The following is a 22,043-nucleotide window of genomic DNA, read 5'->3' on the forward strand; positions in this document are numbered from 1 at the left end:
GTCCATTGTCCTTTAGCAAAGAGGGTGAGGAATCCATGTACCTACCCTGTGAACCCAAAGAAAGGTTATGAGACCGCTTCCATGGAATTGTACCTCATGGACAACAAGGAAAAGTCATTTCTATATATGTGATATTTCAGATAAAACTTCTGTGTAGGAGAGCTCCACCTCAAAGCAGAGTGTCACCAGTTTCAATGGAGATTTAATTACACTGTCAGAATATCAACATCTTAATAATGTTCATGAGACACTGTAAAAACTGAACACTTCTAAAAGATTGCCCAATAAACAAAGCTGGACTTAATCATGGCAATGTACTTTGGTTTGTTAGTTCATAACCAAGGAAGCAATAAATATTCTATTGTGTTTTACAGTTAAAGTACATTATACTTGTAAATATTTTTTTAATTAAAAAAAAGGATCCTTAATACTGTTTTTTGGATGCTGTTTATTTTTAAATAATTTTAACCATTGACACATAAATCATCTTTTATTTATTTTCTGATTATTTCAATTTCTTCTTGTATATACAAGTTGAAAGTCTAAAGTAACACAGGAACCATTTTGTATTCTCACTAACAGGGCATACAAAAGTGTATTAATTTCCTCATAAAAGTGTACTTGAAGTTACCTCTCATAAAGCTGTCAATCCTGTGATAGCAGCCAAACAGTTAAGAGTCAGGATGAACTGAGCTGTTGTAGAAGTGAGTCAGCCATTTGCCTCAGGATCTCCAGATCCACACAGCTGTGTGCCTGATTTCTGTTGTTCCCAACAGAAAGGTGAAAGTCACACAGAAATGTAAATAACACGTAAATTGACATTGGATCAAGCTAACGTAGACTTAGTGACACAGATTCAAGTATCTACCTTTTTAATGGTCTCATTATTCTATTTCCTATCTTTCTTTGCAGTTCTTTTCTAAAACTTGGTTTCTCCAAAACAGAACTCAATCCAAAAAAGCTACTTCAATTTCACAGTATAATGCCCCAGACTCAAAACCACCCAAAATCTCCCTCACTGGTTTTAGAAATGATTTTTCTGTGTATAATATAATTTGATGCCAGCTGTGGAGGAAACGGATTTTGAATTTTGTAACCATTACTTAGAAATGAAACATTTTTTTAACTAATTATTAGTATAACTAACAGGTATTCATTCAGCTGCCCTAAGAAACAGAAGCATCACCATGGTATTGCTGTCTCTTTTCATTTTAGAGGCTACTACTACTACTGCCATTGCTAGCTGGCACTGTGTTGGCTGCATCACATTGTGGGAAAGTTTTTTGAAGAGCCCAATTTGGAAATCTGTATTACACTCCCAAGGCTGAAATAATTACCAAGTTCTGGATCAGATGCCCACAGTAGTTAAAATATTTGAAACTGATCCTTCCAGTTCTGCAGGGTATTGGTGCTCCAGGATGCAAATATTTACAGGTCAGTTTAACATGTGGCCATTTAAAAGGTTATATGACTGTACTTATGTCATTTACAAGACAAATACAACAGGTGAGCTACTCCAATGAAAATATTTGCAAAACTAAAAATTTATAGCATCTAATTTTAGAAGACTTTCTGTGCAAACTCAGACATAGTCCATGTGAAGGGGAAGTGATCAGAATTATAGTTAAACTTCCAGCAACCAACAAAAATATAATATTTAGACTTCTGAAAAGAGAGACAAAATCTCCAGTTCTTTCCAATGTTGCTCATAATTTTGTCATGAAAAGCATCTGCCAGACAAAATAGTGGCATGCTGCTAATGTAATAATAACAAAAGACTTCACCTTCTTACAGTATACTCAAAACATCACATACAAAACATAGGCAGCTGTTTAAGGACAAGCACAGTAAAGCTGCATTGATAAAGAAAATTCCATCCCAAGGATATTTAAGGCAGATGAAAAGGCTTATATGTTCTCATTACTCAGAAATAAGTAGCCACAGCATGATCCATGCCAAGACTTTAGACCAGTGAATGACAACCAAGTAGAAGTGCCTGGAAACTCAGGAGCAGCAACACGAGAGACATTATCATCAGCCCTTCACCCACTCAGTCTACTCCAGTAGATTTCATCTTTCCCTTGGCCTGTTCTATGTGCTATTCTCATTACATCATAGGGTATATAACGTGCTGTGCCTGCTTTTTTAGTTTATCTTTTTTTTTTTTTTTGCCACTGAATATCTGGACACTAGCAATGCTGAGAAACTAAAATTTACAGTAGCACAGCTCTGTCTGTTAATAAAGACATGATGAAAAAACAGAATATAAACATGTAAGTCTGTGTCCTTCTTGCCCCTGTAACAGTTCTGTTTCATCAGAAAAGGTAAGCTTCAATGGAGAAAAAAAAGAAAAAAAGGAAGAAGTCTGGTCTTCTCAAAATCCAATGTCCATCCAAACTCATGAAAGTTGCACTTAATATTTGTTTTCCTACATGTTTCTCATTTTGGCCATGAGTTCTTCTAGGGTATCTTCAGACTCTGCAACTGTGTCCCCAGTTATTAAATTCTCTTCCTGTTAGGAACAGGAAGGAAAAGTTGTCAACAAAAAAAGTAAACAAAAAAACCCCCCACAAATCAGTTTTATTGATGTTACACCACACCATTTTCCTAGAAGCAGGTACTCAGTTGTGAGATTAGGCCTAAGTGATTATATGCTTCAATTGTAAACTATTTTGACTAAGAGAATGTTCTTACTGCAGGACATTCAGATTCCATGTTCCCCAGGTATACTCATTGATCTTTGACTACATACAGCTTTTACAAGATATGTATGGTAAAAATTAACTAGTCACCAAAATATCAACTGAGAAAGTGACAGCTGCTGTCTTTCCCCCAGCCCCCAAATGCATTCATTCCTATCATCTCAGCAGTACATTCACACTAGCATCCCCACTTAAAGAAGTGTCTTTCTCAGGAACACAAAACTGGACGATAAAAAAGAATAATCAAATGAACTGAGGTCACATTTCACTGGAATTGTTCAAGATAGAATGCTGTTTTAGGTTTAAAGGGTAACCAGACTGGCTGGTATTATAAATTTAATCTACAATGTGTTTTTCAAAAATTCATAAAGAATAAGTACATTACCTTGTCTGGGATAGTATATGCTACACTAATTCCCTCAGGAAGCTCAGGTACTGGGCCAGATGCAGCCTTCAGCTCATCTTCTGAAATTTCTGATACTAATTCAATGCCTTTGCATTAAAAGGAAACAAACCTCCATTAGAAGTTAGAAAAAAACATTCTTTAATCACCAAATTATCACAGTAAGAGGAAAACTGCAGCTACTTTCCCAAAACATAATTAAATTGAACTAGAAACACCTTTGATTTCAACAATTTCATTCCATTATCAATAGAAAATATTTTCCATTTACAATATACAAAATAATTCTATATAGACAACTTATGAACCAGAATGGCATCTCTTCCTTGTTCTTACCATTTAAACTTTACCATAAGGACACTTCTCCCAGCTGTAAGATAAGATTATTTTCTATAGCATGTAATAAACAAAACATATATCTCCATTTTTAAAATGGTTATATAAAACACATTTACCATTCCTTAAGATAATTCCTTCTAATTTAAAACCCTCAGAGGAATGTAAAAATCCATGGGATGCCTCAGCACAATGCTTATGGAAATGACAACTGCTCTTTAGTATATTTAAAAAGAAATCAAGCAGCAGATACATTTTGAGCCTAAAACATCACATTGCACTCAAAACATATAATCAAATTGTAGTAAAATTACTTTCAAAACCTGTGAAAAGCCAACAGTAAAATTATAAATAAGCCACAGCATAAGTTATAAAAAATAGGAACTAGAAGAATTCTATCTACCCTAAACTGTGTTTACCCAAATTGAATCTCAGTGTTGGGAAAATAATTTAGTCTCCAGGTGATGACTTACCCCAGTCATTGTCTTCATGTACTATTTCTTCTTCCTTTTCAATTACTTCTTTTTTTGGTCCTGCAGCTTCTTTTTTCTGGAGGAAAAACACACAAAAAAAAAACCCTCAGTAACCAAAATTTAACAGTCCAATTTCCGAAAACAGCAAAGAAGTTCAAGCCTAATATTCACATAACTTCCAATATGTAAGATAAAAAGGTTCTAAATGGTGACTGCTTAGGAGCAAAAAGGCAGAATACCTGCAAGTTCAAAAAACACCAAACCCATTAACACTCAGAAACGTATGACTGCTAGAAAAGTTTGCATTCAGTTAAGTAATATTTTCTTCTACATATTTGCTCAACCTTTCTTCCTACCCTTTAAGGTAACTGTAAGTACTGTATATTCAGCAACATGTGCAATCATCTGAAGACAACTGCTGCAAACTGGAGTAGCAACAAACATTTTCTTTTACTACAGATTTGCAACTTGCTTTGTTCTCTAAGAAAAGGGAAATGAGAAAATTGACCCACAAACCCGAACCATTTGTACCTTATAATTTTCTTGCTGTTTTCTGCAATTGTGGTCACTACATTGGGGGTTTGGCTTCATAGACATAGTTGGGAAGAAATCCTGCATCGCATTGTAACCAAGATAATAACTCACAGTACCAAAATTTAACAGGTATCTAGAAACACAGAGAAAGAAGGAGCTTGTAATACAGGTGCAAACCTAAAACTTCAGTTGTTCAGGGAATAATTTTTCCTCAAAGAACTTTTAGACTATACTTTCAGACTTGTAGAGTTGTAATGTGAGTTACTGTCATTGCCTTAAATCCAGTTATGCTGTAGTCAGGTGGCAACAGAATAACTGGATCAATACAGAATCCCATCTTCTCATGGTATGTGAGAATAACTCAGCTACAGGCAAGAGAAGTAATTTATTCTTCGTCCATGTACAAAATTCCAAAGACAAGTCAGCACTGCAGCATTTTTTATATATAACTTAATGCTGCCAAATCAGAACACGTTTAAATATTTAAATATATTGCTGTACACATCAAATAGCAACAACTCAGTCACTTACTTGAGAACATTTTGTACAAGCATTCCTGCCACAACACCCATGGTTGTAGGAAGACTGGCTGCACAAACTCCTTCTCTTTTCAATGTCTTCTCATCAATATTTGCAGCTACTACCAGTGGAGGAGCACACTGAGGGGCAATAGAGAACTTAAGCTGTAAAAAGCATTCAAGAAATCCCACAGAATTTTAAGGTACTGCATCAGCTGTGCCAGGATCACACTCACAAGGCCAGCTAATCTTCACATTCCCAGTCCCACTCTAAAAGGCAAGTGAGCAATTCAGCAGAGCCCCACGTACCGCAAAACAAGCAGATTCACCAGGGATGATCAGCTGGATGTGTCCTGACACTGCATTTTCACTCACTCCAGACTCCATCCAGATTTGTCCAAGTTCATTGCAGGCCTTATAAACACAGAAACACACACATCGGCACTGCAGAAGTTTAATGAAAAGAATAGGAACCCAAACAATTGGGAGTCATGAAACATATTCATCTCCCTGCTTTCAGGCAAAAAGGCTATGGTCGAAAAAAGGTACATGAAGAGATACAAGAGAAATTGTTTATCAAAGGATAAATCAAACAAAAAATTAAAGTTGCCCTCATGAAACCAGCCCTTTGTGCTTTCCTGAGGACCTGTGATGTTCCAACACATACAGACATTAGTGACCCAGTTACAGCACACTACAGAATACAATTCCACAAACGATTTTTAGAGGCTTGGGTACAGTGTATCTGTGTGCCTTCCCTGCCTGCAATTTATGGGTCAAGTCAGCTGAAGGGTAACAGAAAACATACATTTGGCACATACCCTACATTGGCTGCTACTATAAAGAAAATCAGTTTGATTAAATAAACAACATTTTTAGTATACAAAAAGTCATGTGAAGTACAATTCGCTATAGAAAATCTTTAAAATTTTGTAAGATTTAACATACCAGCCTTTGAAAATACCGTTATATAAACTCTGTATAATTATTATTAGAGTAATTAGAAAAGACAGAGTTTATGATGCTTCCATCTTTTACTAACCATCAGCTGATAGTAACTTTAAAGTCTTTAGTGATATTTATATTTATACACATAAAATGGGTTTATAAGAACTGGGTTAAAGCTCAGATTCCTGAAGCCAAGGGGGACATTTCTTAGGAGATTGTTTTTAACTTCCTGTCTTTCCTACAGTTCCACAATTCCTGACATTATTTATAGGAGAAAGCAGACTTCCACAAGCTTGTGCCTTTGGTGGCCTTACTGTGTTAATGGCCATGCGAGCCTCAAAGTTGTCCACGCAGCTTAGAACCAAATCCACAGGCTTCCCTTCCTCCAGTGCACCGTTACTGAAACAAGCATCAGAAATTTACAGGAAATTGAGGGCAGAACAAAACCCCAACATGGCAACCAACATGCTGCTTTAGAGCACAGAAGCCCAAGAAAAGTGAATTTCTAACAAAGCTTGTGCAAATACAGTACAGGACACAACCAGCATCTTAGATCTGCAGTAGAAACAACACCATGCTGAAGCTGGGATTTAAATATATGGGCATTTTAGACTGTTTTATATAGTATGCACTCACAATACCAAGTACTGGAGAATTTTATCTTTGTACAACAGAACTGCAAATGGTGTAAGTTATATCAGATCTCTATGAGATGCACTACTTTCTTCTTCATTTTATAAATCATACCTGAAAACTACTACAGAGCACTCAAGATATGATCTGATCTGTTTTCCATAACACATCTAGGCAGGAATGTCTTCATATACATATATTTCCCAGAGGTTTTCAAGTGGAAATTATTAAATTGAAAAGAGCCCCAACAACAAAAACGTGAGGCTGTGTAGAACCACACATCAGCAGAATTTAGCAATATACTAAAGTTGGGGGATTTTACCTTATTCTATCCATGAAATGCTCAAAGTTGTCCAGTGTTGTGATGTTGTAGTTATGTACTTCAAACTGAACATCAGGATTAATGTCCCTTATGGAGGAAATAATAGGAGTCAGTGGTAAACAATACAATGATAATTTGCATTCTTCTCCCTAATTTCACAAGTGTTGCTACAGTCTTAAGTTTCCACTCTGAACTCTACAATTCACCCATTTTTGTCAAAAATTCAGATTAGATAAGAAGAAACCCACAACATATGGAAGTGGCATCGTTTATACAAAACTTCTGAGCAAAACTGGCTATACTTAAAAAAGTAGACTCACATTCATGTTTTGGCCAGTACAAAAATGTCTTTGAAGTATCAGTATTCCCCACAAATATTTAATACGTAAATTCCCAAATGAGATAATGCTCCTTTGCAAATTATTAAGAGTGAAACATTGGTTTTCTGGAGCAGCATCCTGGCTAAATACATTTTGCTACCCACTTCTCCAAGTTATACCTCAAAGTATGTTCTGCTGCTTGCACTTTACTTAATCCAGCTTGATGAGGTTGGAAGAAGAGTCTGTTCATGTTTGCCAGTTCCACTTTGTCATAATCAAACAGAAGCAGCTACAACAAAGATTGTTTTAACATGTGTGAATCTCCAGAGACTCTGCAAACAGAGCACTGTGGCAATTTTGAACAACAAAACTAATTCTAAGACCAAAGCCATAGAAAATTCCCCAGCCAAACTCCCTCCCTCAGAGGCACATTCAGTTCACATACAAGAGGTACTGACATCGTAAGGACGTGAAAAACTGAACCAATCTGTTAAGTCATTAAAACTAAGAATATTCAATAGATTAACCTATATGAACAGTATCACCTCTATTATCACCTTCCTACTTGCTGCCACATGACAAACTAATGTTTGTGATAAAGATTTCTGTTTGTCATCTACTACATTTCAATTGCATGATATAAACTTGGTTCTTATAAGACTTTATGTGAAATACCCCCTCGTTTTTCTTTATTTTGTTTTCCTTTCGCAGTAATCCTTTTGCAGCACAAAGATTAGAGAGATAGGTTCATATAAGAATATGGAGATGACAAACATCCAAACAAGAATCATCCACATGATACAGAATCAAGCCCTAAATAAATCAGTTTTATCAGTGTAATAAAAATACAGACTCTTCATGTGCAATGTTTACACAAGTGCTGTTCTTGAGTGCTTTCTTCACAACATTTTTTTATTTGGGTAAAATCAAATCAAATTCTTTACGAAGAAGACTGGTCCATGTACTCTAAAGATAAAGAAGAATGAAAAAAACTCTCATTACCTTACCAATGCCACATCTTGTCAGCATTTCAGCAGTCACACTGCCAACGCCCCCTACACCTACTACTGCAACTGTGAAGGTACGGATTTTCTGCAGAAAGAAATAATATACAGATATAATAATTCAGTATCTCAAAAGTATTCGTCCCAGGGAAAAAATGCAAGTAATGTTTCATTACAGATAGAATCCTACCTCGTAGTCTTTGACAATTCCCATTCTTTTTAATGCCATCAAGCGACTACAAAGAAAAAAGAAATGCAACGTTACACCGAAAATGTTCTTTATGTTTCTAACAACAATTTTGCTTTTCAGGTATTTAAAATCACTTGTGCTTTAGAAATAACCTCACCAAGCAATAAACTCAAGCCTGCTGTTTCTACTGCAGTTGTGATTGCCATCTAGGTACAGTCTGAGTGACAGAGTAGATGCTTTCCTATTTGCACCAGAGTCCTAACCCTGCAGAAACTCATGCACCTATTCTTCTGGTAATATCGATGAAATCAGGAGGACACAGATATTTTTGTAAATGAACCCCTGATTTACAGAATGAAAGGTGACACTTTTTTTTTTTTGGTAATGAACCATATGGCAGCAAAGTAGTGAAGACTTGCACTGTTTTCTGATCAATGCGATTAGATTAACGTAACATAAAAAAAAATAAATAGAGACTATCAGGTTTTGAGGATATCTGAAAGGATTTTAAAGTAACATTTTATCCCTTTATGGCATTTTTCATGAAAGTATGAGTATCAACATGTATTAAAGAAAAATAAAACCAAACCCAAACCAACAAAACAAAAACCAAAAAATCATCAGATTTCTAGAACGGAAGGGGTCTCTAAAGCTCAAGAATATATACAAACCAAATATATATAAACCAACCTCTAAAATGGGCAATTTGGAAGAATAAGACCTCATATAATACCAATACCTGTCCCCTTTACTGGCAACCTAGCTGAAAAACTCACAAGGTTTCCTCTCCCTCTCCCTCTCCGCCTGCATTGTGAAGCAAGATAATACAAAGTAACCCTGACATCCAGCCCTGCCAGCCCAGCCAGGTGGGAAATCCGAGAGCATCCCTCCCGGAGCACCTGCCTCCTGCACTGCCCGACACCCTCTGAGCACACCCAGCCCCATCTCCGACATTCCCACCCGTCCGAGCCTCCTCCACCTCCATGTGCCTCTGCCGCTCCACCCAGACCCACGGCCGCCCCCTTCCCCATCCTCCGCACGCTGGCAGAGCCCCCGCAGCCCTGAGAGCCCCCCAGCGCACCTGTAGGGGTTGGAGTCGGTCACCTCGGCGCTCATGGTGTCGATGCGGGCCCGCGCCGCTGCCCGCCCGCGCCTCTCCCGGGCCAGCTCCTCCTCCAGCTCCCGCACGCGCCGCTCCAGCCGCTCCAGCTGCCCGGGATCCGCCATGGCAGCGACACGTCTGGGCCTGGGCCTGGGCCCGGGCCCGGCCCCGGGAGCTTCCGGGAAGCGCCGGGGCGGGGCCGGCCCGCGCCGGAGCCGCCTCCTCACGGCCGGCGGCGGGAGGGGGCTGAGGGGCGGTGTCCGCCGGGGCGGTACCTGCCTCCCGGGAAGCGTCGTGTTGCGGGAGAAGCCACCGGGCCCGACAGCCAGGGGGCTGCGAAGCGCTTTCCTTGGCGGACCGAGGCGCCTCCGGGTGACCCGGCCGGGGCGGGCTCCGGCGCGGCCTCCGAGGATGGCGGCGGAGCCGGGCACTAGCGAGGTGCGGCGGCAGCACCGCTTCGACCAGGGCAGCCTGGAGCGCTACCTGAGCAGCCGCTTGCCCGGCTTCCCTCGGCAGCCCGCGGGCGCGCTGGCCGTCAGGCAGTACAGGTAACACAGGTGGCACTGGTGACAGGGCACTGACACGGGTGGCGGGGCCGCCGCCGCTCCCCGGCCCCGGAGCGCCCGGGACGGCCGGGCAGAGGAGCCGCCCGTCGCCGCCTGCCAGGGAAAGTGGTCAGAGGCAGAGCCCTTTGCCGCCGGGATGGCGGGCAGCAGCCGTCGATGGAATTTTAACATGCGTTCTGACTTAGTCCAATTAAAGACATGTCCCAGCTCATCCGCTGAGCTCCTGGAGAAGACAAAGTTGGCGGTGGCGGTCAAAGTGACCTTTGTCACACAGTCTGTGGCTGTCTGTGGGCGGGCTGTGTGTTGGGTGGACTCCCCGCTGTCCTCAGAGTACACCCACTATTGTTTTTTTGCCTACACATAAATCGCGATTGACCTGCTCCATCTTTAATTGCATAGCAAATAGTAATGTTCATAAGCACACACATGGCTTAAGAAATCAGTGGTAAAAGCGTTAGGCTGTCACCAGGTAAGCAAATGCACGAGAACAGCATAAGGGTGTGCCGAGATTCCCATTACTGGAGCATTATGCGGTGTGCCAAGGGGGTGCTACACCTGGGCTCCAAAGCCTCTGTATTCCATAGAGCACTGAGTTCCTTTGCATTCAGCAAATCAGTGGTGTGGCTGCACGACTTCATGTCGGGAACTATTAGAAGTGACGTTATTCTTAAAACAAGGATTAATTCCTTCATAGGCATGACCTTGACTAACTTATCTGCAGCTATCGCTAAGAAACAGTGAACAATTTTTCATCGTCTTCTGATGTAAATAGAAAACATTAAGTCATTCAATCTGCCCTAATTTTCCTATATACCTCAGCTGAGAAGAATTTAGGAGGGGCCTTAGGAGAGTAGCTAATAGTAAAGTCTGCTAAAATTTTGTTAGTATTTATGCTTCTACTTCTTTGTCTTGTAATTACAGTTCAAGGCTTCAGCTGGCCTAAATTTGTTTTGCTCCAAGCAGAGTATTTGTCAGTTAAACTTTTCAAACTTGTACAAACTAAGCCCTAACTGATCTGGGGAGAAAGGAAAAGTAATGGGAGGAATGATGGCAAAAGTTAATTTGATTTTTATTTTCCAATAGTTGTCTAATCGTTTATTGGACTAGGTCAGAATACATCTTAAAAATGAACCAGAATAAGGAGAGAAAAGCATGCAGGTTAACACAGAGCCTTGAGGAAAATAAGGACTAGTGGGTTTGATTGGAATATGATAGACAAGTTGTTATGAAGGGTTAAACTGGGTTGTCCTTCTCTTTTACACATGATTGAAATGGCTAATTTTCTTTGTGCTTCAACATACATTCTTTAAAATTTTACAGTTCTTATAGGGTATACCTTAAACATAATCTTTGGATGTGATAATCAGGCTGGCAAAGAGTGGGGCTTTGTTCTAGAATCATCAGTAATTTAATAATAGGATAGAATCATAGGGTGGTTTGGGCTGGTAGGGACCTTAAAGATCATCTAGTTCCAATCCCCTTGCCATGGGCAGGGAAACCTTTCTCTAGACCAGGTTGCTCAGAGCCCCATCCAACCTGGGCTTGAACACTTTCAGAGATGGGGCATCCACAACTTCTCTGGGCAGCCTGTTACAGTCCAGATTTGAAAAAAGCCCTCAACACAAAACAGCTCTGGAGAAGATGCTTTCTTCCATTTTGACATTTTGTTCAGATCAAGTCACAATGCATTTTGCAAGTATCATTTCTGTTAGAAGTTTAGAAATTTGTAAATACTTGGATTTTTGAGTGATTATAGTCTTTCTCTTTACAGCTCAGGCCAGTCAAACCCAACCTTTTACCTTCAGAAGGGTGGGCAGGCTTTTGTGCTCAGGAAGAAGCCCCATGGTCCCCTTTTACCTGGAGCACACAAGGTAAGTAACATTCTTCACTGAGCTCCAAACACTTTGTTTTGCAGGTGACCAAGGTCTATACATGATGGTCCAGCACACTGATGAATGTATCCAGAAATGCAGTGAGTTGCTGGATTATGTCCCATGTTCATGCTCTACATATAATTAAACATTCAAGAGGATTCACTGTGCTTATTTCTGTTTGGGAGGCATAATTGAACCTAAATTTCTGTGTCTTCTTCAGGTTGATAGAGAATATCGTGTGCAGAAAGCCTTATTTTCAGCTGGGTTTCCAGTGCCTGAGCCCCTTTTGTATTGCAGTGACGTTTCTATCATTGGAACAGAGTTTTATGTAATGCAGCATGTGCAGGTTGGTCCTCCCGTGTGAGAGATTCTTTCCTCGTCCCGACTACAAACTGCTTTTAAATTGTCTAAAACCTTTCTGTTAGAGCCTTGCTCAGCACAGTCTTGTGGTATGAGAGTAAATAATCTTCTGATGTTTTGGAGAAATGCTAGCTATCAGTGATTCTCACAGATTTCAGCTTCTCCAGGGCTTATATCGCACTTTGTTGAATTTTTTAGCTCAGTATTTAACCTCTTGTACTTGTTTGAGCTCTTGGAAGGATATCTTGAAATGAGGCAATATTGCTTCTGTGAAAAGCATACACAAGTCAGAGGGAAAAAAATCACTCTATAAAATGAATCTTTGGACATCCTGGAGGCTTTTTAGTATTGAAGATAGGAGCTGACATACAATCCCCTATTCTTGAAAGCAAAGCAGGATTCCATTTCAAACACTGGTTTCAGAAAGAACACAGCATATCTCCATCTGTGGTCCACCACTCTGGGGGTGCTGTAGCTGAATTGTTACACTTTTTATTAGACTTTGGTAATTTTGAGAACAAGTCTGCTGTACTGTGTCTTTTTCTTTCTTTTTATCCTCTGTGAGGAAGAGTTGAATTCAGGCTTTTTCCTTTTCATTGCATCCTGTTCTGTCATCAGGTTCACTGGGAAATTAGAAATGTAAGTTTGTGGGCCAGTTTCTGTAGATTAGGTTAACCTTCCTGCAAAAACTATAAATCAAGGGTAATAGAATGTAAGGGCTGTGAAAAAATTTGAAACATATTTCTTTCATCAAAGATGGAGAATTTTACTGGTTTTGATTAGAACAAGGTGATTCCTTAAAAAGAAACCTTGTTACCTTTCTAAGTATGTAAAAGTACGGTCTGTCCAGTCTACGACGGTCAGCACTGCTCTCTTTTTAACAACTGTGAAAATGGAACAACAAGCCCATCTTCTAAATATATCCAACTGCTTTTAAGGAGAAAAACAAGTGAATTTATTTGGATTGTTTGAGTCTTTGTACCCACAACCCACTCATTACTCTGCCTGCTCCTCCTTTCCCCTGGGGTCTTCATTGGTATTTTTTCTGCAATTTAGCTTTTAGAGACAATCCAGTAACATTGTTTTTCCGTGTGCTTTCAAGCTTGAGGATACCAGGTTTGAGTGCTCTAATTCAGAATTTCATCTACAGATACACTATATACTAATGACCTGGGTTTACTATGAATCCCTTCATTGGCCCTGGCTGAGGAATAAAATAAATGAGGAAGGAATTTTTGATTGCATAGGGAGCATTGATTCACTACATTTGGTTTTGGATGTGGAATGTATATCTTTACTTCTTTTCATCTGATGTGTGTGTCCCACCAAATACCTGTTTTATGGTATTTTTAGGGTCGCATTTTCCGAGACATCTCTCTGCCTGAGGTGGGCCCAGCAGAGCGTTCTGCTCTGTATCTTGCAATGATAGAAACTCTGGCCCTGTTGCACTCCTTTGATTTACAGTCATTGGGTCTCCAAGGATATGGTAGAGGACCAGGATACTGCAAAAGACAGGTACAGATCTTAACATTCTCTTGTTTGTCTGGTCTTTGAATGTTTGTTTGATTTGCAAGCTAAATTGTTAATTATTAATGATTGTATTTTAGCTATTAAGCCTTCACTTAGTTCAATGAATTGTGCACAATCTGAAGCCACTACTACATTCAGATTGGTATTGTAATGCTGTACTTAGGGAATGATATGCATTTGCTTTTGGAATTACATTAGATTTGGGCTATGTAAATAGGATTGAAATAGATGTAGTCTTCATTTCATATGTTGATATCTAAGTTCACATTTGCAAATGCAGAGGTACTGGGTTTTACTGAATTTTCATGCAACATGGTCATAGCCAAAGCCCGAAAGCATGTGCTTCAAAATTTTGTACTCTTGAAAAACTTGTGAATCAACTGAAAAATCTGTTGAAGTGTTTGTATTTTTAAGGTATCAACTTGGAAAAAACAGTATGATGCAGCTGCTCATACAGATATTCCTGCCATGAACAAGCTGGCTGAGTGGTTAGCAAACAACTTGCCACCTGATGATAATGAAGAAAGCCTGATTCATGGGGACTTCAGAATAGATAACATCATCTTCCACCCAACAGAGGTATTTGAAATGTATTTGTACATTTAGTAGGTTTTGGCCCTCCATTTGTTTGTACTCCTATCATGTAATGGGACACTTATATGTGGATTGTTTTAGGGCATGAAACATCTTTGAAAGAAACAGTAGAAAACTGAACTCTTCTCTATACTCTATGTAAGGTGTTCAGGTACCTAACACAGTCCTGGCTTTCATTGCAGGAGCTAGATAGAATCAATGGAATCGCAGAATCATAGAGTGGTTAGGAGTGGAAGAGACCTTAAAGATCATCTATTTCCAACTCCTTGGCCATGGGCAGGGACACCTTTTACTAGACCAGGTTGCTCAGGACCCCATCCAACCTGGCCTTGAGAGATACTCTATTCATTAGTTTTAGTCCCTGCTTCAAAGTTCAGGAACGAAGCATTTTATATGCATAGATCCTATTGGATTCAGTGCAGCTGAAGGCTCACTTCATTGAACTACATCTGATCCAAAGCGCAGTGATGTCTGTTTTATGGCTTCAGTTAATAACAAGGGCTTTTGGAGCTGGAGTTGGATGTATGATACATGACACTAGTGGAAGCCAAGGAAAATCTGCCACAGCTGTTTAGTTATGGAGCACATGTAGATCACAGGGACCCTGAAAGTTCTCCATTCATCTTTAGAGGAAAAAAAGATATTTTTTTTGTTTGTTTCTAGTTTATGGAAAAAAATGTGTGCTACCTATATCAACACAGTTGCATTTTCATTACTTTTTTCTATGCTACCTGCTGGGTTGTGACCAGAAGACATGCCTGGAACTTGTGACCATGACTGCAATGCCTACTTCATGACAAAGCAACAGATCTCAGAGATTCCTAGAGATTTTGTGCATAGATTACTTGATAGACATGATTTCTAGGCTTAAATGTGCTGATTGATTCCCTGAGCAGGGAATTTGACTGTCTTGGGAACGCTCACAGTTGTTCCTGATGAAACTGACGGAATTGACCAAGTTGTACATAGGTAATTTTAAGGCATCTGTGGAAACTGTTCCTGAGTATGCAGGACTGACCATGTAGGAAAGACTTTTCCACATATTTTAAGTAGCCATGGATCATGAGTAGGCTGAAGGGGTCATTCAGGTTGACAGGACAGCTAAATTATAGAAACTTATCAGAATGACTCTGTAGGGAGTCTCAGACCACCCTGATGAAGACACCATTGCAAGGATGCTTGCAGCAGAGGGTCACTCTGAGTAGTAATTGACCTTGTGTTAAAAAAATTCAGCTCCCCACGTAAGTGTTAATCTATGGACAATGTTGTGATAAATTAGGTTTTCTGATGCATGGTCTGTCAGTTAATTTCTGTGCTAAAGGACTGTGCAACAGGACTGGGAAAGAAACACAGCTCTCAGTACTGCTGTTCTTTAGGATATTTTAATTTAATTTAATTCAATCATCTTTTATACTAGAAGAGTTTGGAAGTTTCTGACAGGAAGAACACTACTCAAAAATGTAGATTTAAATGATATTTTCTTTGGAAAAATGCCTGGCTTTCTGTCCCTATGTGAATGTTAATTTTCTGCAGATCTTATATAGTGCCAAAAGGAATTATTTTTGCTGTTGACAGCTACAGTGTGTGTTTTTAATTTTAAGCATATAGTAACCAAATAAAACACTTGGATATTGAGTGGGTTATGCATTTGTGGATGGAGAGAACATGTCTTCTAGCATTCACTTGAGGTTTTTATTTTTATTTAAGGCTCGTGTTTTGGCAGTGCTGGACTGGGAGCTTTCAACCACTGGTCATCCTTTAGCAGATTTAGCATATGCCACTCAATTCTACTTTTGGCCAACATCTATTAAGGACTTGGGTCAAGGCTCTATCTTGGGTTTCAAAGACACCATAGGTAGGAAACTCATCTTTTTCTTGAAACAAATCCTAGGCTTGATTTCTATTTGAAATGTTGTAGGAATTAAGTGGTAAATTCACAAGCATATAGTTTTTCATTTTTAAAGAACTTTTCCATATTTTTTTGTTGTAGCAAACATGCTTATAGTGAGGCTTTTGATAGTTTTGTTCTATCAAGCTTTGTCTTAGCTACAACATGCTACTTCTGTAAAAACTTATTTTGAACCTTTCTAAGAGATAATGGAAGAAAAAGGAAATGTAAATGTAAATATATATATATTTTTTTTTAAAAGCCTTTTCCCCCTAGGTCAAATTATTTGCCTGACTGGAGTGGTGACAAAGGGCAGAAGGAAATGTTATGGTTATCTGAAATTCTGACAATTCCTACTTCCTTTGGTCTCTCCATATCACAGTTATGTCATGACAAATGATAAATCATGGTGTTTACTATGTAAAAGAAATACCTCATAAAGTTTAAAAACTGCTCAAAAGTTTGAAGAATAAGGTGGGGAAAAAATCATAGAAAATGTTGAGTATTCTAAACACATCTGGTTTTTTTTTGTTTTTTTTTTTGTAGAAACTCCTTCCTTTGAAGAACTTGTTTCCATTTACTGCCGCTGCCGGCGTATTTCCACTACTTTACCCAACCTGAACTTTTTTCTTGCTTTGTCCTATTTTAAAATGGCAGGGATAGCCCAGGTAATACCTTCACATTTGCTGAAATGCCACATACCTTTGTGTGTTTCTGGGTAGTTCATTTAGTCATGGGTAATAATTGTATGTCTATGCTGTTGTCAGTTGGCTTGAGGGACAGGCTGAGCTCATTTTCCATATCACATGCAGACATTTATCTTTTCTTTTTTATTTTTTACTTTTCCACTACTACTTTTTTGTGATTTGCCTTTCGTTTGGTTTAGCTGGGATATGGTTTTAACTCTTGTGCAGCAAGCATCTCCATTATATCAGATATGTATCAAAACCAATATTAGCATATCCCAGTAAGTTTTTTCCTTTTAAGACTATGTGCATTTAAGTGTTACTTTTATATTTGAAGAAATCACCAGTGTGTTAAAGAGACAATTTGAAGTGCATAATTACACCATATCTGGCTTTATTTTGGTTTTAGGGTGTATATGCCAGGTATCTTATTGGAAATGCTTCTGCAGAGAACAGTCATGAATTTGCAAAGCTTGTGGAGCCTTTGGCAGAAAGAGGATTAGAGCTCTCAAAAAGGTAAGAGTGGTCTAGACTTCTGGTCACAGGCAAGGCAAAGCTTTTCCAATATCTTCATTTATTTAAATGCCTGCCTAAGGCAGCTTATGTTATTATGAGGGGAAAATCTGGTCTTTTTACTGCATTGAATGTTCTTCCCTAGGTCATCCTTCAGCAGCACACAGCACAGCATTTCTGGAGAGCTCTTCCATCAAAGTAGGAAAGGCCAAGAAATTTTGCTGAAGGTTAAGCAGTTCATGAAGCAGCACATTTATCCAGCTGAGAAGGTAAAAGCTTTTCATTAACCTGTTTATAGAGGAACATTTTCTGACTAGACTTTATAAAAATGTAAAAAAAATACGTATAGAAGTCATGTCTTCCTGGGTTTTTTTTTTTCCAAAACAGCCCGATTTTCATGCAGTAATGATTGTGGCATTACAAAATATTAGCAGAAATCATTATAGACTGCATTATTTCTTTTCAGGATTAAAATGTTGTATGCGTTGTTAATGAAAGATTTATTTTTTAAACTTTTGAAGTGTAAAACCTCTGCTTTTTAGCAAGAGATGCTTTTTAAAGAAAGTTGCCAAAATACTTGTTAGACTAAGAACATCCTAGAACTCTTAGATACTGAACTGAAAGACACCTATTAAAAATAGAAACTGCTGATTTTAACAATATGAAGCTGAATTTTTCTGTTTCTTGCTTTTTAGGCTGTGACAAAAAAATGGGATTGCATACTGTATCATAGTAGCCTCATTCCTGAATATATCTAATACCAATGAAGGTTTGAAATCAGATAATGAAATATATACTGAGTCCGTAGTTAGTGGAAGGGAAAATTAGATGAAGTAGTTTACTTCATATCCTAGGATGGTTAGGAATTTTCACTAAGAACATTGGTTCAGCTTTTAGCCTCATGGAAGTAAAGATGGCTTTTGATGCAGAATTTGTTGTTTTGGCTTTCTGATTTTTTTTTCCCAAGTCAGGCAGAAATGCAGAAAACATCTTAATCTAAAAGTTTAATGAATACATCTACCTATAACAAGGAGGGGTTGAGGGTAGTAACTCTTTATATGCAAAGTTTCTTAAAAAGTAAGTCTCTGACTAAGTTGGGATTGTAGTTTTGAATTGTCCAAGAAAGCTTTGCAATAATTGAAGTATTTACTTTAAAAAACAAATGAACCACAAATAGCCACGCAAGCTTTTCAGATGAGTTGTGTTGTGCTTGGATGTTATTTCTGGTTACAGGGATTGTGAATCAGGACTTGTAAATTCTACCTGGCTATTTGTCTTTATTGTGTCATTTTCAGAATTGGGCACTACTTTTATTCATTTTATAACTAGGTCTGGGCCAGGTTTGAAGTTCTGTGTCTCACTAAAACATGTTTGTGAAAATACTAAGATTACTGAATGTAGAGGTTCACTTAAAACTAAGGACTGGTGCTTGGAATGACTGCTTATGTTATCTGTTAAGGAATTATTTTGTATTTTGACATGAAGAGAAAATGCTTTTTGTTGTGTTTTTTTGTTTGTTTTTTTTTTTTTTTCTCATAGTTAACAAAAGATTAGCTGGGTTATCTGAAAGATTAGCTGGGTTATCTGTCTGAATCTTAACTGTCAGTACATCAGGCTTTTATTTGTTGTTTTACTTTTGGGTTTGTGCCTCTTGTGTGTACTTTTGGTAATAGGTACTTTTATCTCCAAAAAATACTGATCTCCTAGTGCAAGCATGACATACTTTAAACCATCCCAAATAGTAGTTAATGTACTGATTGGGGTCATATGATATTTAAAGTCTTGCAAAATGAATAGATTGCAGTTGAACTTTCAGTTATATATTTAATTTTATAATGCAGCCAACACTATAATGTAAACCTGTGTTGAATATTTTTTACTTGGTTCCTTGGGTCATAGATCTGGAAGAGATGTATTATTATTTGTGTGTTACATGTGTTCTTAATTTAAACAGCACCTTTTATTTTGTTTCTCGAAGGAAATAATAAAATATTATACTGAACATAGAAATTCTGAGGACAGATGGAAGAAACCACCACTGCTGGAGAGACTGAAGGTATGGGATAACAAATATTTTTAGCACTCTAGCAGTAAAAGAGCACAGACATAGAGGATAAGAGTGATTGGTGTATCCTGTTGGAGAAGTTACTTTACATGAAAGAAACAGTATGAGGAACATGAAAAAAACAATTGTGAGGAACAGTGAAAAGAAAGGAAGAGAAAAATATGGAAAAAGTGATAAAACAAATGAGAGAGAAGAAAAACAAAATGAGGTCTGAGAGTGGTATATCCGAACTTTAAATCAAAGACTGAACCTACAATTTCAGAATAGCTATTGAAAAAAGCATCATATATATTGGACAGTAGGGTAGGCAGAAGCAAAGGAAAATGTGTTGCAAACCAGAATTTAATTTTTTTTTATGACTTATTGCTGATTTTTTTTCTGTTGATTCTTGTAATAGGAATTGGCCAAAGCAGAAGGTCTGTGGAACCTTTTCCTCCCAGATGTCAGTGGTCTCAGCCAGCTTGACTATGCCCTAATAGCTGAGGAGACAGGGAGATGCCTTATTGCTCCTGAGGTTTTCAACTGTCATGCACCAGGTTAGCAACCCTGGCTCAGTCCCAAAACTATGGCACTGGAGCATTAAAAAGTTGAGCATCTTACACCTTACAGGCTGTGTGTCTCGAGCAGTAAGCATGACAGCTGATTTCTTACAGATACAGGAAACATGGAGGTCCTCCACATGTATGGCACTGAAGAGCAAAAGAAAGAGTGGCTGGAGCCTCTCCTTGAAGGGAAAATTAGTTCTTGCTTCTGCATGACAGGTAAGTTTTTCTCCAGAAGAAAGTTAGAGCCAATTGGTTGAAACTTCACGTGGTGTATGCAGGGAAAAGTAGAAAACTGCAAGTTGTGTGTAACAGTGGACATTTCTGTTCTAATTCAGTATCGGTGAATGTGCTTGAATATAAAATCATCTATGAAGTCTGAATGAAAACTGGAGGAGCCTTGCTGTCTTTCCTGGTAGTTGCCAATTTTCATGGTTACAATAATTAGTATTTGCTTTCTATATATTTTTAGTTTAATTTTTGTACTATACAAATACATAAGTATTTGTACAATTGTACAATTTGTACAATTTACTTATTTACTATACAATTAAATAAGTAAAATACAATTTTTAGTACCAAACAGCTTTACAATAGAGCTTAACCTTCCACAAAATTATTTTTGATCTCCATTTTTGCTTGGGAAGAACTCAGGAGGAGAAAACAGGCTGAGGAGAAATATAACTGTTACCTGTAAGTACAATGGAAGGATAAAGCATTTTAAAAGGGAAGGAAAGGAAGAAGGATGATTGCAAAGGGTGGTCCAAGCCCAAGAACAAGTACATTTAAACTGGCTGTGAATAACAGATTGCTGGAAAACAACAGCCACCAAGGGTCTTCATAGCGTTTTTCTACTGTTAGCAAAGCAGTGTACTTTTAATAGTGTATATCTAGAGCCCTATATTTGTGGAGGTTGTATTACCTTTATATTTAATTTAGTGTTTTTTTTTTTTTCCTTTAACACAGAACCTGATGTGGCTTCAAGTGATGCCACCAATATGCAATGCACCATTGAGCGAGATGGGAACAGCTATGTGATCAATGGCAAGAAGTGGTGGAGCAGTGGTAAGTGTGGAAACCTAAATAAGAATGGCTAAGGCTAGAATTTTTTCCAAGAACTATTAAACAAAAGTATTTGTGCTCCATTTCTGAGATGAAAATTTGTCTTCTCTTGAGTAAAGGCAATAGAATGTAAAACAACAGAAGGAGCTGAATTAAGCTTTTTTTACTATGAACCAGAGATTCAAAGATTCAAATCAAGTTGGGGATTTGGGCCCTTTTTGGAACCTCTGAATTTTCTTCACAGAGTGAATGCTGCTCTTTTCTTAAAATATTACCTCTTTCTATCAGTCAAATTACACATTATGACTTTGTTTTCATGAAGCTCTGTCTTTGGTAGCTTGTGTGAGAGGTTTGAGAGTACCGTGTAGCTACAGTAAAACGTGGCTGCTTTTAAAGTAGCCTGTGATGCTCCTTGGGCTGACTATTAAAGGAAATTTTCTTATGTTATAATTCCCAGTAAAATCAATGCATTGTACTCTAAGTGGCAACTGTCCCTGATATTGTAGTATTGTTACTTTTTTGCCAAAACATGTGACAGCAACTTGAAAGTCATCATTCCCTGGAAGTTTAGAATCCAAGTAAATAAACTGAGTTGTTAAACTTGAATCATTTATGTACAGGATTGTCACAGCTAGCTGCTGATAAATGCTTGTGCAATACTTGGAGTCACCAGAAGATAGATCTCTTTCTCTGTTCTACTCCTGTAAAACTGGCAGCAAAAAGAGGCATGGAATCTTGTCTCCTGACCCAAGAGTGTTGCTTAACTGCTGGCCTTTTAGCCTTTGCTCTGGGTCAGTGTCTCCCAGCTGTGCACTGCAGTCCCTGATGAAGTAATAAGAAAGTTTTAGGGGGTCACACACAGAGAATAATATTCATAA

At 38.4% G+C, this 22,043-nt stretch overlaps 2 protein-coding genes across 4 annotated transcripts in view; one reads left to right on the forward strand and one right to left on the reverse strand.

Annotated features, from left to right (window-relative positions):
* Nucleotides 1-475: 475 nt before the first annotated feature.
* UBA5 (ubiquitin like modifier activating enzyme 5) lies at nt 476-9,645 on the reverse strand. Of its 2 annotated transcripts, XM_068205178.1 has the most exons (12): nt 9,465-9,645; nt 8,384-8,429; nt 8,192-8,281; nt 7,369-7,478; nt 6,870-6,956; nt 6,229-6,313; nt 5,276-5,380; nt 4,980-5,107; nt 4,446-4,581; nt 3,915-3,990; nt 3,088-3,194; nt 476-2,512 (listed from the first exon to the last, which is right to left on the reverse strand). In XM_068205178.1, the coding sequence occupies exons 1-12, from the start codon at nt 9,608-9,610 to the stop codon at nt 2,429-2,431; spliced, it is 1,200 nt and encodes a 399-aa protein (XP_068061279.1). In that variant the 5' UTR covers nt 9,611-9,645; the 3' UTR covers nt 476-2,428. The 2 variants fall into 2 exon arrangements, with proteins under 2 accessions (XP_068061279.1, XP_068061287.1); XM_068205186.1 differs by lacking the exon at nt 9,465-9,645 and having other exon boundaries at nt 8,197-8,281; nt 8,384-8,416.
* Nucleotides 9,646-9,716: 71 nt separating this feature from the next.
* The window catches only part of ACAD11 (acyl-CoA dehydrogenase family member 11), a 28,795-nt gene continuing 16,468 nt past the window's right edge, over nt 9,717-22,043 (forward strand). The window contains exons 1-13 of one of the 2 annotated variants that reach the window (XM_068205159.1): nt 9,717-10,033; nt 11,823-11,922; nt 12,146-12,271; nt 13,639-13,800; nt 14,230-14,394; nt 16,117-16,264; nt 16,844-16,965; nt 17,393-17,499; nt 17,642-17,765; nt 19,475-19,552; nt 19,959-20,097; nt 20,215-20,322; nt 21,070-21,168. In XM_068205159.1, the coding sequence (XP_068061260.1) occupies nt 9,897-10,033; nt 11,823-11,922; nt 12,146-12,271; nt 13,639-13,800; nt 14,230-14,394; nt 16,117-16,264; nt 16,844-16,965; nt 17,393-17,499; nt 17,642-17,765; nt 19,475-19,552; nt 19,959-20,097; nt 20,215-20,322; nt 21,070-21,168 (1,615 nt within the window). In that variant the 5' untranslated portion in view covers nt 9,717-9,896. Of the gene's footprint in view, nt 10,034-11,162; nt 11,243-11,822; nt 11,923-12,145; nt 12,272-13,638; nt 13,801-14,229; nt 14,395-16,116; nt 16,265-16,843; nt 16,966-17,392; nt 17,500-17,641; nt 17,766-19,474; nt 19,553-19,958; nt 20,098-20,214; nt 20,323-21,069; nt 21,169-22,043 lie in introns of those variants that run through there. The other variant, XM_068205165.1, reaches the window with a different exon arrangement.

The sequence above is a fragment of the Anomalospiza imberbis genome, chromosome 1 (genome assembly GCF_031753505.1).
Source record: "Anomalospiza imberbis isolate Cuckoo-Finch-1a 21T00152 chromosome 1, ASM3175350v1, whole genome shotgun sequence".
In the NCBI taxonomy this organism is placed as follows: Eukaryota; Metazoa; Chordata; class Aves; order Passeriformes; family Viduidae; genus Anomalospiza; species Anomalospiza imberbis.